This window comes from Eurosta solidaginis, chromosome 2, assembly GCF_040869045.1.
Source record: "Eurosta solidaginis isolate ZX-2024a chromosome 2, ASM4086904v1, whole genome shotgun sequence".
Lineage (NCBI taxonomy): Eukaryota > Metazoa > Arthropoda > Insecta > Diptera > Tephritidae > Eurosta > Eurosta solidaginis.
Window position 1 is genome coordinate 37,214,387 of NC_090320.1, and position 17,379 is coordinate 37,231,765.

At 35.1% G+C, this 17,379-nt stretch overlaps 1 protein-coding gene across 7 annotated transcripts in view; it reads left to right on the plus strand.

The window, feature by feature from the left end:
- Positions 1-5,643: 5,643 nt before the first annotated feature.
- LOC137239571 (zinc finger protein weckle-like) overlaps positions 5,644-17,379 on the plus strand; it is an 83,894-nt gene continuing 72,158 nt past the window's right edge. For 2 of the 7 annotated variants that reach the window (XM_067765024.1, XM_067765026.1), the window contains exons 1-2: positions 5,644-5,921; positions 5,985-6,965. In XM_067765024.1, coding sequence (XP_067621125.1) covers positions 5,724-5,921; positions 5,985-6,965 — 1,179 coding nt within the window. In that variant the 5' untranslated portion in view covers positions 5,644-5,723. Of the gene's footprint in view, positions 5,922-5,984; positions 6,966-8,354; positions 8,722-10,323; positions 11,327-17,379 lie in introns of those variants that run through there. The other 5 variants (XM_067765021.1, XM_067765022.1, XM_067765020.1 and 2 more) reach the window with 5 other exon arrangements.

Here is a 17,379-nt window from a genome sequence, read left to right on the forward strand (position 1 = left end):
CTTCCGTTATCATTTCTGGATGGTTTTCAGGATCCGTCCGAGATCCCGTCGGGGTCATTTTGGACTTTTTCGGGATCATTTGGGTTCCCTTCCGGCATCCTTTCTGGATGGTTTTCGGGATTCGTCCGGGATCCCGTCGGGGTCATTTTGGGACCCTTCCGGGATCATTTTAAGTCTCTTCGCAACCGGTAGTTCAGCACACATGCCGTTTTAAATTATGAGCTTTTATGGCCGTGGATTTGCTGCTAATTATTCGTAATTAAAATTCGGTATGTTTTATTTTCAATCTAACACAGCTTTTTCGTTCTATAATTGTGTAAGGAACTGTTATAACTATAATTACACTTTTTGTAATATTTTAATCAACTAAAACCCGAAAAAGCAACACTATTTTCATCTAAAAAATTCTCTTTAGTTTTAGCTAATTGTAGTTTCACACCTTTGTTCTATGAGTAGTAATTCTTTCACCCCTTTCATATCAGTTAATTTAATTTAAAAACAAAATGTATTTTTTTAATTCGAAAAAACTGTATTGTACTATTCATGAAAGCGTGCCTTTCAGCTTATCTTCTCATTTAGTTCTTTTTTTTTTACTAAATCACAAAAACAAAATACATTAGAGAAAAATAATTTTTAAACAGATAACTTGATAAGCAGGCTAACGTGAATAGCACATATATTTTATTTTCTCCTTGCGGACGGGGCCGCGGGTAAAGGCTAGTCTTAAAATAAATTAATGGTTATTGTAGGGTTCTTATTATTATACTCAGCGTGCTTTGCACACAGGGTATATTAACTTTGATTGGATAACGGTTGGTTGTACAGGTATAAAGGAATCGAGATAGATATGGACTTCCATATATCAAAATCATTAGTATCGAAAAAAAATTTGATTGAGCCATGTTTGTCCGTCTACCGTCCATCCGTCTGTCCGTTAACACGATAACTTGAGTAAATTTTGAGGTATTTTGATGAAATTTGGTATGTAGGTTCCTGGGCACTCATCTCAGATCGCTATTTAAAATGAACGAAATCGGACTACAACCACGCAGACTTTTTCGATATCGCAAATTTCGAAAACCGAAAAAGTGTGATAGTTCATTACCAAAGATGGATAAAGCGATGAAACGTGGTAGGTGCGTTGACCTTATGACGCAAAATAGAAAATTAGTAAAATTTTGGACAATGGACGTGGCACCGCCCATTTTTTAAAGAAGGTTATTTAAAAGTTTTGCAAGCTGTAATTTGAAGTCGTTAAAGATATCATGATGAAATTTGGCAGGAACGTTACTCCTATTACTAAATGTGTGCTAAATAAAAATTAGCAAAATCGGATGACGAACACGCCCACTTAAAAAAAAATTTAAGTAAAATTTTAACAAAAAATTTATTATATTTACATTATATAAGTAAATTATGTCAACATTCAACTCGAGTAATGATACGGTGCAACAAAATACAAAAACAAAAGTAAATTTCAAAATGGGCGTGGCTCCGCCCTTTTTCATTTAATTTGTCTAGAATACTTTTAATGCCATAAGTCGAACAAAAATTTACCAATCCTTGTGAAATTTGGTAAGGGCATAGATTCTATGACGATAACTGTTTTATGTGAAAATGGGCGAAATCGGCTGAAGCCACGCCCGTCTGTCCTTCCGCTCGGCCGTTAATACGATAACTTGAGCAAAGATCGATATATCTTTACTAAACTTAGTTCATGTACTGATCTGAACTCTATCTTGGTATAAAAATTGGCCGAAATCCGACTATGACCACGCCCACTTTTTCGAAATCGAAAATTACGAAAAATGAAAAAAATGCCATAATTCTATACCAAATATGAAAAAAGAGATGAAACATGGTAATTGGATTGGTTTATTGACGCAAAATATAACTTTAGAAAAAACTTTGTAAAATGGGTGTGACACCTACCATATTAAGTAGAAAAAACTGAAAAAGCTCTGCAGGGCGAAATCAAAAGCCCTTGAAATCTTGGCAGGAATACTGTTCGTGGTATTACATATAGAAATAAATTAGCGGTACCGGCAGATTATATTCTTGGTCACCCTGGTCCACATTTTGGTTGATATCTCGAAAACGCCTTCACATATACAACTAAGGGACTCTCTTTTAAAACCCTCATTAATACCTTTAATTTGATACCCATATCGTACAAACACATTATAGAGTCACTCCTAGTCCACCCTTATGGCGATATCTCGAAAAGGCGTTCACCCATAGAGCTAAGGCCCACTCCCCTTTAAAATACTCGTTAACACCTTTTATTTGATACCCATATCGTACAAACACATTATAGAGTCACTCCTGGTCCATCTTTATGGCGATATCTCGAAAAGGCGTCCACCCATAGAGCTAAGGCCCACTCCCCTTTAAAATACTCGTCAACACCTTTTATTTGATATCCATATCGTACAAACACATTCTAGAGTCACTCTTGGTCCACCTTTATGGCAATATCTCGAAAAGGCGTTCACCCATAGAGCTAAGGCCCACTCCCCTTTAAAATACTCGTTAACACCTTTTATTTGATACCCATATCGTACAAACACATTATAGAGTCACTCCTGGTCCACCTTTATGGCGATATCTCGAAAAGGCGTCCACCCATAGAGCTAAGGCCCACTCCCCTTTAAAAAAAAACGTTAACACCTTTTATTTGATACCCATATCGTACAAACACATTCTAGAGTCACCCCTGGTCCACCTTTATGGCGATATCTCGAAAAGGCGTCCACCTATAGAACTAAGGCCCCACTCCCTTTTAAATAATCATTAACACCTTTCATTTGATACCCATATCGTACAAACACATTATAGAGTCACCCCTGGTCCACCTTTATGGCGATATCTCGAAAAGGCGTCCACCTATAGAGCTAAGGCCCACTCCCCTTTAAAATACTCGTTAACACCTTTTATTTGATACCCATATCGCACAAACACATTCTAGAGTCACCCCTGGTCCACCTTTGTGGCGATATCTCGAAAAGGCGTCCACCTATAGAGCTAAGGCCCACTCCCCTTTAAAATACTCGTTAACACATTTTATTTGATACCCATATCGCACAAACACATTCTAGACTCACCCCTGGTCCACCTTTAATGTCCACCTATAGAACTAAGGTCCACTCCCTTTTAAATAATCATTAACACCTTTCATTTGATACCCTTATCGTACAAACACATTCTAGAGTCACCTTAGGTTCATTTTACTACATGATTGTTTTCCCTTATTTTGTCTTCAAAGCTCTCAGCTGAGTATGTAATGTTCGGTTACACCCGAACTTAGCTTTCCTTACTTGTTAGTCTTCACTAAGTCGAGTTATAAACATTAGCCAGAAGTTTTACTCAAACTTCTAGCTAATGTTTATATATAATACTAGTAATCACTATGCTTTTGGTAAATAAATGCTGCGCAAGTACAAGAGGAATTACGTAATAATAAATTTATTTAAGCTAATAGCAAAACAAATAATTACGCGCACATGTTAACGGCAACAGAGGGCAGTCATTATTCACACATAATCAGAGATTATGTCACGAGTAGATGAATAATTTGAATGCATTTCTTTCTCCTGGTCGACTAAGCGAACTTTCTTAGATCCCCACGGATTGGAAAAAATATGACTATAAAAGGCACATAAAAATAGATTCTAATGGTTTTCGAACAATAGAGTTATTCGATACTCGAGAGAAAGCACTTTTAAAACCAAACTTTAAAATAAATTTAATAATAAACGTAAGACTTAAATTTTTCAAGGGACACATGGAAATACATGGAGAAAAATTTGTTTGCACTGAATGTGGCTACAACAGCAACAACAACAAAACTCCATTCTCAAAAAGTCTGGACGAAACAGGTTACCGAGGCAACTGAAAGTAGCAGAATATTTGAGTGTTTTTATTCAACAACTCAGTAATTCGAACGATAACAGAAGGCACAGAATAATCTATAATATAAAAATAAGTCGCTGAATTGTGAAATAAGCGCGAATCTCGAGAACGGTGCGACCGATTTCGCTAATTCTTTTTTTAGAATATTCCTTGAGGTACGAGGATTGTTCTTACGGAGAGAAAAATTCTAAAAATTGCCTAAAAAAAGTATAAAAACTCCACTTTTTTAGTAAAAAATCATAAAATTTTTGTTTATACAGCTATAAATTCAAAACGAATGGATCTATTGGAATATTTTCCAATAAAACTTTGAAATATTTACCTTCATCTTGCATAAAAAAATGTACTTGATTCCTTTCTTATATCAAAAAAATTGTATAAATATAAGTAACATTTTTAGCAATGTCCAGTGAGCTTTTCTGAAAGGAAAGAAAAGAAAGGGAAGTAAAGAATAGGGAAGGAAAAGAAAGGAAACGAAAGAAAGAACATTAACTGAGGAAGAGATCGAGTTAGATGAAGATATACAGATATAGATAGATGGAGCGGAGGAGTGAGGAGGAGGGGGAGAAAGAGGCCCAGAAAAAGAGAAAGGCAGAGTGAGGAGTGAATAAAACGATAGAGAAAATGTGGAGAGAGGGGAAGTAGAGGAAGAATAAAAACTTCCTAAAAGTTATGCAGATACGAGTAGATCGAAGAGGCCGATCCATTCGAATGTTTTCTATTCACGGTTAGATTTGCCTGAAATTTAGTGTATAGGCAGACCTTTGCCTAGATTCGTATTCACGACACTTCGGGCCAGGGACCGATATATCCGAACAATTTCGATTCATAGTTCGATTTGCTTGGAATTTGGTATATAGGTAGCCCTTTGCCTAGATAAGTAATTACGATTCTTTTTTTTTTTTGGGATGTGGATCAGGGACCGATCTATTCAAACAAATTCTATTAATCGTTTGATTTGCCTAAAATTTGGTATAATGGTAGACCTTTGCCTAGATTAGTATTTACGAAACTTTTTTTCCAGGAAATGGACCAGGGACCGACTGGACGTGGGATTGGGATTGGATCAAGAACTGTACCTAGGACTGGAACTGGGATTGTGGCTGGGACTGAAACTGAAACTGGGATTGTGGCTGGGACTGAAACTGAAACTGGGATTGGGACTGGGACTAGAACTGGGTGGGGATGAGGTAAGAGGTAAACACTTCTTAAGAGATATGCAGATAGACCAAAGTTAGGCGCCATATATTTTCGAAGAGTTTTAAGCCGAGCTGTTCTGCCAATTCGCGTCGTGCTCCCTTTATTCTTCCTACAAAATGGTGGGGCGGGGCCTACCATGTTTTACGCCGACTCCGAACGGCAGCTGCATTACAGATTACTTTTCACTGAGAAGCTTTTCATGGCATTATACACTCGGAGTGTTTGCCAAATCACTGCAGATGGGCGGACCCGCTTAGAAATTTTTTTATAATTATTGTTTCTAAATTTTAGATGTTGCTAGGATTTGAACCTATGATCTGTAGTGTAGTAGGCGGGGCACACTACCACCACAACACGACAACAGAATAATTGACATTCCATAAATTTCGCAACAATACGTTGAAAGTGCCTTTCCGTCAGTTGAGTGATAGAAATTGTGTTTTATGACCGGTGTGTTGAGCTTATTATACGACTATCTATTAAACGGTTGATAACAGTTCTGTTCCCTGAATGCTCCTGTTTAATCGTGTTCCCTATTCCTATGTTTTGCTTAAAAGGAAGTAATAATTGCTTGATTTAGAGCTACAATGCCAAAGTTATGATATATAAACATGGCCAAAGCTTCAGGTATTTGCTCAGATCAAATTTTAGGTGAAAAGTGGAAAGATTGGTGTCGTCTTTGTGCAAAAGCTGATTCTCAGTACATTAATGCTATTACAGGACAAAACAAGGAGAAGTTCATAGATAATAATAATTTAACATGCTATAAAGATTTGGCAAATATTATACTACAATACTTGCGGATTCATGTAAGTTTAGTTTTTTTTTTAATAAACTTGTATGAAATAATTCATAAGCACATTTTTTTACAGATTAAAGAGGATGATACATTTCCTCAAATTATTTGCAAAGAATGTCACGAGTTTGTGCTTTCGCTTGCTAAGTTCATCGAACGTGCAACTCAAGTCCAACAAATGTACGATGAGCTGAACAAATCCATAAACAAGTCAATGGCAAATTTGGAAATGTTACTTAAAAATTATGGCATTAATTGGCATAAAGATGAAGTAACTGTGTCAAATAACGGAATGGACCTACCAGTTGAGGAAATATTTGTTTGTGATTTTGTAAGGCATAACGTTTCACTGTCAGCACGTAAAAATGACGGAGGAAATGTGAAAGTTTCTATAATAGAGGAGAACGAGGAGGTACCATTAAAAGATAACAAAGAGACAGAATTGGAAGATCCCTTCGGCTGCGACGGCGACGAAAGAGATATTGAATATGCGTCCGCGTCTTTATCTTTGTCGTCGGCAGATAGAGCCAGTATCGAGAGAGAGAAAAAGACTAAATTAAAAGATGCAAAAACATCATCAAAAATAAAAAACAACCCAAATATGTTAAAATCCACGCAAAAATCTGAAGATGAATCTTTCAAACTTGCCTGTAATATTTGCTCAGAAAATTTCAAACGTCGTAGCAACTGTTCCAGGCACATGAAGCTGAAGCATGGATTACTGAATTGTCGTCGTTGTACAAGCTTTTTTGAAAACGAAGCAGACTTGCAACAACATATGCAAGAACAACATGAAAAGTCGTGGAAATGTCCGCATTGTGAGCAAACATTTACTAAAAAGGGTTTACGCTCCCATCATATAAGAACAGAGCATAATATCAATCAAAAAACCGAGACTACAAATCTTGCTAGACGTTCATTTTTTTGTGAAGAATGTGGTCAGACATTTCCACGAAAGAAGCTACTAAAGGAACATGTGCTTATACATGCCTATTATGAGCCTTTAAATGCATGTAAAGCATGTGGAAAATTTTTCAAAAGGAAGTCTGCACTCAAGGTAATACGCCTTTTTTTATTAAAAAGTAGGGCTTTTGATTTCTTTTCGCATTTTCCGTGGATCTGCCTTAATTTCATAACAAATTCATTATTTCATATTGTAACAAATTTCGGGAAATTCTGCTTATTTTCAACCTTCTGCTTATGTTCGTATCGCTAAACTGTTGAATAAAACACTCCAATATTCTGTATTACAAAATGGTCTTTATTAGACTACTTTAAGAGTTCTTCGCAATTAAACGTCACTTCGCAACTGATAGCGTGCTTAAGTCAAACTGATTACTGCCTACTCAGCTTTCGCTCCTTTTATACTCTCTGCTGTCTCGTTCGCATACTTCTAGGCGTTTCTTCTGCTAGAATTTTCTACTTGGTTACCAGCTATACGCGTCGCGTGTGCATCTGTAGTTTATAGCCTCTCGCATAGACATATGCGCGTGTATATGTGAGTAATGATGATTGCATACTTTTGTGAGTATCTTAGATATATGCACGTGTTTGTGCGTATCTCTCCGCTGCTTGTATGTACATATGTGTAGACATAATGATTGATTTGTTTATGTACATACAAGTGACTGCTTAGTATCGGCTTAGAGATGATAGTATCCATTAGTGTTGCTAATATTCGTCACAATATGTTTTGGTTTTCGAGAGTACAGAGTATTAAAAAGGAAACCAAATGTTTAATGTATTTTGTAGCTTTTAAAGTACTGTAACGAATTCATGGAAATTTCGCTTATTTGAAACCTTCTGCTAATGTTCGAATCGCTAAATTGTTGAATAAATCACTCCAATATTCAGTATTGCAAAACTGGTCGTTATTTAGAATACTTTGGGAGTAGTACTTCACAACAAATAGCGTGTTTAAATCAAAATTGATTCGTTATTACTCAGCTTGCGCTGCTTTTATTTCTCCTAAAGTCTAGTAATTTCCCGAACAGTTATAGCTCATGCTAGGTTAATTACCAGCTATATAAGTACATGTATGTTTGTAGTTTATATCCATATGCATGTGTATGTGTGAGTAACTACTTCGGCTGATGACTACATCTGTGTGTGTGTGAGATAGCTCTTCGTCGCCTTCTACATAAGTGTTGCTAGCTTTAATGTGTACACGTACATAAGAGTGGCTGGTTCATGTTTTTGTTATTGCCTAATCATTTACTAACAGCTTAGTGATGCTAATATTCGTCACAGTACTATGGGTTTTCCTGGTCAACTTAATCTCTTTAAACCGCAAACTTGCTCCAAGCTCACTAGCTTTAGGATATACGGGAATGTTTTGTGAAAACCGATCGTCGCGTGCAATTTCTTTCGCAAGTTATTTCGCAAGTTATTTCGATGGAAACGAAAGCCCTTTAAAAAGTTATATTTAAAATAATGACTAGCGCAGCATTTCAATTTTGATAGGAACACATGGAAATACATGGAGACAAATTTATTTGTACTAAATGTGGCAAGCAACTAAGTTGTCGTGTCACGTTAAAAAATCATATGTTGGTACATTCCGATGCGTTGAACCATAAATGCGATGTATGCGGACGTGCGTTTAAACGCGCTAAAACGCTTAAACATCACTTGATCGCACATACAGGCTTAAGGCCATATTCATGTGATTTTTGTGAAAAAACATTTTCCACTGGTTCGAGTTGTCGTTTTCATAAGAGAAATATGCATCCGAATGAGTTAGCAGAGCTAGAGGCATCTGGAGTAAAAGCATATGCAAAAAATTTACCCAAATTGGGCGAACTAAGAGCGGTGTAAGTATAATATCGAAATATTTAGTAGAGTTGGGTCGTTTCGTTCTGAACTTGTTCAATTGACCGGGTCTCTCAACTGAACAAGTGAACTAGATCTTCGATTTCGGTTCTATTTGTTCTTTTAGTTCTTTCTGTCTTCTCGTTCGCGAACATTGTAAATTCATACAGCATATGTACGTAGAATTTCACAGTGAACACGAATGTCGATGATGCCACTTACACTAAAGATATGTATGTATGTGTGGCACTGCTACAAAAAGATATGTGTGGACTATTTATGAAAAACATCTTTTGTAAGAAACTAATTATTGCATTTATTAAACTTAAAAAGTTCATATTTACAATTTGTGTCTGTACTCTTTCAACTTCCTGGATCTTCCGAAATTTGTATTTATTTTGAAGTTAATTATACATATGTATATACATATATTAACTTATATATTCATAACACATTTAAATATACCTACACAAAGCATTGCTGCATACACACCCCATCTATACTTGTTGACTTTTTTCGTGGGTGTGAGCAGCAGTGAACAAATTTGCTTGAAAAAAAAGGAACAGATGAACAAAAAGAACAACTTGTTCGTTCATTAGAAAAAGAATGAAAGAACCGAATCTCTAAAATCAATGAAAAAGCACAACTCTAATATTTAGTAACTATTATGGCCCGTAATCATAGTCGCTGACTAAAATACTCTTTAGTTAAAATCTTGCCTAAATTAAAAATGGGATTTAAAATTTTGGTCTGTCATAGATATATTAAACACAGTTTTCAGCTAAAATAAGCATGGACAGTAAGCTGGGTCGATTTATTAACCTATAACGCGCCATCGATTTTTGGAACGGTTTTGGGCTCAGGAAAAGAAAGTTCCACTAAGCATACCCAAAAAATTAATTTTCGAGCCTCCAAAATTTGAGCTTTTTTGACTTCTTTTTTTCTTTGATTTTTAAGGTTTTTCTCATGACCTACTTAAAAAATTTTCATTTGATTTTAAAATTTTCATGTTACTCTGTCCGACTCACAATTGTCCGCTAAAAACTTTGGCGATAACAGTTTTTTGAAAAAAAAAAATATATTTTTTGGGTTTTGGGAGTGTTTTGGTGAAAAAATTTATTTTTTCACCATTTTTTTTAAGGGGTTCTTCAGAAACGTGCAAAAGTGTTGTCGATGAAAACGAATTTGTCTCATAGTTCCTATCCCACTTAAAATTATGCGATAAAAACGTTGGCACTAACAGTTTAAAAAAAAATTTTTTTTTGGTTTTTGGGACTTGTTTTGGTCGAAATCGATTTTTTTCATTTTCAAGGCTCCAAATCATTTTTTATGTATATGTTTCCGTTAGACCCACCAACAAGTATACCAAAATGAGCAGGGGACGAGCTAAGTTTTTTTAGCCATGTCCGTCTGTCCGTTTGTTTGAACGAAAACTAGTCCCTCAATCTTTGAGATAGCTTGATGAAATTTGGTAAGCAGGCATATTTTGATGGGGGATTTGACATTTGTCGGAATCGACCGGATCGGACCACTATAGCATATACCTTCCATAAAATCTATTGTTCAATAAGAGGGTTTTCGCCATTTCTGCCTCATTTTAACAGCTAGCAACATCAAGTTTTACCACAAGCTTACGTATTGGGCATAGATTGTTGTCTGAAAAAATCAAAGAAAAAGAAAAATACACCTCCTAAGCGATAACGAATTCACTGAAGAAAATAAGTTTTCTATTTAAAAATAACTACCCCAATAAGTTAATAGAAAATTTACTAAATAATACTACGGAAAAAATGAGCCAACCTAATATTGCAAATGAGTTAACCGAAGGAAATACCAACAAATAATACATCGGCGTTACATATGTGCCTGGCAATCAAGCGCTAAGAAAACTAATGAAAAATGACGACATAAATTTTGCCTATAAACCGCACAATACACTAAGGAGAATCTTTACAAAAACAAAAAAGACAGGATAGTAAAGGAACAACAAAGCAACGTAGTCTCCGAAATCAAATGCAAAGGCAACAACAACAATAACTGCAATAAGTGTTACATAGGCACAACAAAAAGGGCATTAGTATCGAGACTATACGAACATCAAATGGACGTGAAAAACAACAAAACAACAACAGCGCTTTCTCAACACCTGATCGAAAACGAACACACAGTTGATTTTGCGAACGCTAGGATTTTGGATGTTGAGAGAAGAGAAAAAAGACGGATGACAACTGGAAAGTCTCCGAATTCAACAGAAACTCACAAACGTAATGAATTTTAAAGAAGACGTGGACAACACAAACAGCGCTTACACAGCTGTGATCAAACATGTAAATAAATAATAATATAAAAACAATATGTTTAATGTTAATATGTGATAGTTTTGTAATTTAAAAAATTAATCAAATTAATGTGAGTAAAGTTCCAAATTTTAATTTTTATGTGTATTGATTGTGCTGTATTCTTATATTTAATTTTGTGTTTTCATGTTTCTGTTTTTTAAAATAAATATAGACCTTCCTGATGATGACGCGAAAGCGCCAAAATGCATAGAGGGAAAAAGTAAAACTTTTGTTTTTCTTTATTAATCCATCGGCCGAAGCAGCTCATACCCAGCAAACAATAAATTCTTTCACCAAAACACTCCTCAAAACCCAAAAAATATTTTTTATGCTCAGTTGAGCAGAGCTCACAGAGTATATTAACTTTGATTGGATAACGGTTGGTTGTACAGGTATAAAGGAATCGAGATAGATATAGACCATATCCATATATCAAAATCATCAGTATCGAAAAAAAATTTGATTGAGCCATGTCCGTCCGTCCGTCTGTCCGTTAACACGATTACTTGAGTAAATTTTGAGGTATCGTGATGAAATTTGGTATATAGGTTCCTGGGCACTCATCTCAGATCGCTATTTAAAATGAACGATATCGGATTATAACCACGCCCACTTTTTCGATATCGAAAATTTCGAAAAACCGAAAAAGTGCGAAAATTCATTACCAAAGACGGATAAAGCGATGAAACTTGGTAGGTGAGTTGAACTTATGACGCAGAATAGAAAATTAGTAAAATTTTGGACAATGGGCGTGGCACCGCCCACTTTTAAAAGAAGGGAATTTAAAAGTTTTGCAAGCTGTAATTTGGCCGTCGTCGAAGATATCATAATGAAATTTGGCTGGAACGTTACCCCAATTACTATATGTATGTTTGGTAAAAATTAGAAAAATCGGCGAACGACCACGCCAAAAAATAAAATGTTTTTAAAGTCAAATTTAAAAAAAATTTAATATCTTTACAGTATATAAGTAAATTATGTCAACATTCAACTTCAGTAATGATATGGTGCAACAAAATACAAAAATAAAAGAAAGTTACAAAATGGGCGTGGCTCCGCCCTTTTTCATTTAATTGGTCTAGGATACTTTTATTGTCATAAGCCGAAAAAAATTTACCAATCCTTGTGAAATTTGGTAGGGGCTTAGATTCTAGGACGATAACTAGTTTCAGTGAAAAAGGGCGAAATCGGTTGAAGCCACGCCCAGTTTTTATACACACTCGACCGTGTGTCCTTCCGCTCGGCCGCTAACACGATAACTTGAGCAAAAATCGATATATCTTTACTAAACTCAGTTCACGTACTTATCTGAACACACTTTGTATTGGTATAAAAAATGGCCGAAATCCGACTATAACCACGCCCACTTTTCCGATATCGAAAATTACGAAAAATTAAAAAAATGCCATAATTCTATACCAAATACGAAAAAGAGATGAAACATGGTAATTGGATTGGTTTATTGACGCAAAATATAACTTTAGAAACAACTTTGTAAAATGGGTGTGACACCTACCATATAAAGTAGAAGAAAATGAAAAAGTTCTGCAGGGCGAAATCAAAAGCCCTTGGAATCTTGGCAGGAATACTTTTCGTGGTATTACATATATAAATAAATTAGCGGTACCCGACAGATGATGTTCTGGGTCACCATGGTCCACATTTTGGTCGATATCTCGAAAACGCCTTCACATATACAACTACCACCACACCTATAGAACTAAGGCCCACTCCCTTTTAAAATACTCATTAACACCTTTCATTTAATACCATATCGTACAAACATATTTTAGAGTCTGCCCTGGCCCACCTTTATGGCGATATCCCTAAATGGCGTCCACCTATAGAACTATGGCCCACCCCTCTTAAAATACTCTTTAATACCTTCCATTTTATACACATGTCATACAAACACATTCCAGGGTTACCCTAGGTTCATTTTCCTACATGGTGATTTCCCCTTATTTTGTCTCCATAGCTCTCAGCTGAGTATGTAATGTTCGGTTACACCCGAACTTAGTCTTCCTTACTTGTTTTTTTCAAAAAACTGTTATCGTCAAAGTTTTTAGCGGGCAATTTTGAGTCGGACAGGGTATACATGAAAATTTTAAAATCAAATGAAAATTTTTTAAGTAGGTCATGAAAAAAACCTGAAAAATCAAAGAAAAAAAGTCAAAAAACTCAAATTTTGCAGGCTCGAAAATTATTTTTTTGGTTATCCTTAGTTGAACTTTTTTTCCTGAGCCCAAAACCTATCGAAAAATCGATGGCGCGATATGGGTTAACTTTCGTCCATGTAAATCAACCCAGCTTAATGGACAGGGTATACGCATGAAAAAAAGGCATTGATTGGCGCTATGAAGAAATTTTAAAAGTTCACCCTGTTCCTTACAACCGTGGTTACTTGACCCCACGTACATATAAAAAATGGTAATTATACCTTTCATGAAAATGAAATGGTATATTAATTTCGTCACGAAACCGAAAATTGTAAGTCCTTAAAGGAAAATAGATAGACCCACCATTAAGTATACCGAAATAATCAGTTTGAAGAGCTGAGTTGATTTAGCCATGCCCGTCTGTCCGTCTGTCTGTTTGTATGCAAACTAGTCCCTCAATTTTTGAGATATCTTAATAAAATTTGGCGAGCGGGTGTATTTGGGTGTCCGATTAGACATTTGTCGGAACAAGCCGGATCGGACCACTATAGCATATATCCTCCACACAACCGATTTTTCAGAAAAAGAGGATTTTTGTAATATCTTACTCAATTTAACAGACTGAAGCTTCAAACTTCACCATATAATTTCGTATATTGCACATATTGTTGCCTGAAAAAATTGATGAGATCGGTTGTATATATAGTATATATCCCCCACAACCGATTGTTCAGATAAGAAACTTTTCGTAATTGCTGCCCTATTTTAAGAGCTAGAGGCTTCACATTTCAACGAATGCTTACGTATATAGCATATATTGTTGTCTGAAAAAATCATACAGATCGGTGGTATATATAGTATATATATGGTGGTATATATAGTATATATATATATATATTCGCAATTTTAGCCCCATTTTAACAGCTAGAAGCTTCAAATTTCACCGAATGCTTACGTATATAGCATATATTGTTGTCTGAAAAAATCAAAAAGAGATCGGTTGTATATATAGTATATATCTCATACAACCGATTGTTCAGATAAGAAACTTCGCAATTTCTACCCCATTTTAACAGCTATAAGCTTCAAATTTCACCGATTGCTTACGTATATAGTATATATTGTTGTGTCAAAAAATCATAGAGATCGGTGATATATATAATATATATATGATGGTATATATAGTATATATATACTTTTTTTGCGATTTCGGTCCCATTTTAACAGCTAGAAGCTTTAATTTTCACCAAATGCTTACGTGCATAGTATATATTGTTGTCTGAAAAAATCATTGGGATCGGTGTTATATATAGTATATATCTCATACAACCGATTGTTCAGATAAGAAACTTTGCGCAATTTCTGTCCCATTTTAACAGCTAGAGGCTTCAAATTTCACCAAATGCTTACGTATATAGCATATATTTTTGTCTGAAAAAATCATAGAGATCAGTGGTATATATATTAAATACTTCATATAAACTGTCATTTTTGCCCCTTTTTTACGGATAGAAGCTTCAAAATTCATCAAATTTCATCAAATAGTTACGTTTACGTCATATATTTTTGAAATACGTGATTCGTAGTCATAGTTTTTACATTCAGACCACAAAAAACGTGAAGCTTTGCATCCTCACACAAAGTACCTACCTATCTTTTATTTTATATTTATCTTAAAAATCGTCTAGATATGTTCAAATTTCACCAAATGCTTACGTGTATAGTATTTATTGATGTCTGAAAAAATCATTGAGATCGGTGGTATACATAGTATATATCTCATACAACCGATTGTTCAGATAAGAAACTTTGCGCAATTTCTTCCCCATTTTAACAGCTAGAAGCTTCAAATTTCACCAAATGCTTACGTGTATAGTATATATTGTTGTCTGAAAAAATCATTGAGATCGGTGGTATATATAGTATATATCTCATACAACCGATTGTTCAGATAAGAAACTTTGCGCAATTTCTTCCCCATTTTAACAGCTAGAAGCTTCAAATTTCACCAAATGCTTACGTGTATAGTATATATTGTTGTCTGAAAAAATCATTGAGATCGGTGGTATATATAGTATATATCTCATACAACCGATTGTTCAGATAAGAAACTTTGCGCAATTTCTTCCCAATTTTAACAGCTAGAAGCTTCAAATTTCACCAAATGCTTACGTGTATAGTATATATTGATGTCTGAAAAATCATTGAGATCGGCGGTATACATAGTATATATCTCATACAACCGATTGGTCAGATAAGAAACTTTGCGAAATTTCTGCCCCATTTTAACAGCTAGAAGCTTCAAATTTCACCAAATGCTTACGTGTATAGTATATATTGTTGTCTGAAAAAATCATAGAGGTCGGTGGTACATATATTATATACCCCATATAAACTGTATTTTTTTGCCCCTTTTTTACGGCTAGAAGCTTCAAAATTTATAAAATTTCATCAAATAGTTACGTTTACGTCATATATTGTTGAAATACGTGATTCGTAGTCATAGTTTTTACACGCAGACCACAAAAAACCTGAAACTTTGCATCCTCACACAAAGTACCTACCTATTTTTTATTTTATATTTATCTTAGAAATCGTTTAGGTATGTAGATCTGTTCACTATATATTTCTTATCTTATACATCCGATTATTTGGAGATTACGAATGGGATAAGATTTATTGTTCAGCCCCATTCATGAAAGGTATGAAGTCTTCGGCACAGCCGAAGACAGTCCCGTCCATACTTGTTTTTTACTTGACAAAAGCCGTGTTTTTTTTTACACGCGTATGCGCGCAGCAGCACAGGGTGTACCGAAAAGCGGAGACACAACCCTCTGTTGTATTTCTGTGTATAACATATATCTGAATCAGTTGCGATAAATAGTTGATGCGCATAGAATACATAGAATTAGTGCAGAAGGTGAAATATAAGCTGTGATTTTTATACACGCGTATACGTTTACGTTTGCGCGTAAAAAAACGCCTATCTTCGCTTAGATAATGCTTAGGAGACCCATCTAGCGGCAGTGGTCAAACTACTAGTTACAGCACAGGGTGTACCGAAAAGCGGAGACACAACCCTCTGTTGTATGTCTGTGTATAACATATAGCTGAATCAGTCGTGATATATAGTGGACACACATAGAATACATATAATTAGTGTAGAGGGTGAAACATAGACACATATTTCAGTCACATCTGAGTATAATGCGTATTGAAATATAGTAGTACACATTTTATGCGTAGCAATTTCAGAGGTGTATTTAAAGTTTGTCGCTTAGCAGTCCATATAAAGTTTAAGCGTAAGCGTATATACATGTGAAAAAACACAGCTAAAAACTCTTACAATAGCACAAAAATTGTCAAAGGAGTACCTGAAAACGCGTTTTGATCATAATCCGGTGGCGGATAATTATCATTCAATTCTATTTAAAAGTTATTAGCAAAAGTTTTGTAAAAATTCGGTGTTTTTTATCAGCCGTCAATTTAAAATTGAGCGAACAATCTTTTAATTGAACATGAACATACTTATTTAAAGAAAATTTACTTAAGTTCGTTTTTTAAAAAGTATTTAAATATCGCAACATAAACGAATAAGTAGTTAAAGTGGATTTGGGCTCCTTAAAGCAAAGGAAGCAACAAGGCTATCCACACATACACTCGTATTCATATTGAATAGTTTATATAGTTTGTAAGAATGTTGTAAAGAAAAGTTGTTTGCATTAAGACAGATGTGACGGCCGAAATGATTGCAAACCTTAAATGTTAGGAGGCCCTAACCGTTAAAGCCGTTTAATTTAATATACCCGAAACCGAATAGGGATATCTCTAACCTCGATTCTAATAAGTATGCAGGACATTAAATGATAATCAGGTTAAATCAAATTTAGGTTTGTCTTCGCAAAGTCAGCATAAATAAAGGGAGTTTAGTATAGTTTTCCATAGGAAAGAAAGGACCTAGAATGTTGAGCCATTGTACAAAGACCTGCAAAGTGTAAGTCCGTTTTACATTAGAAAATCATTGAACTCAAGTCGATCATCACATAGACTAAGAGGGTGATAAAGGGGGGAAGTAGTTCAGCAGCGCCCGTACCAAGCAGTTCTTTAAATTTTTGTTGCTAATTCTTGTTGTATTCCGTGTTTTATTTCACGCTTTCTTTTA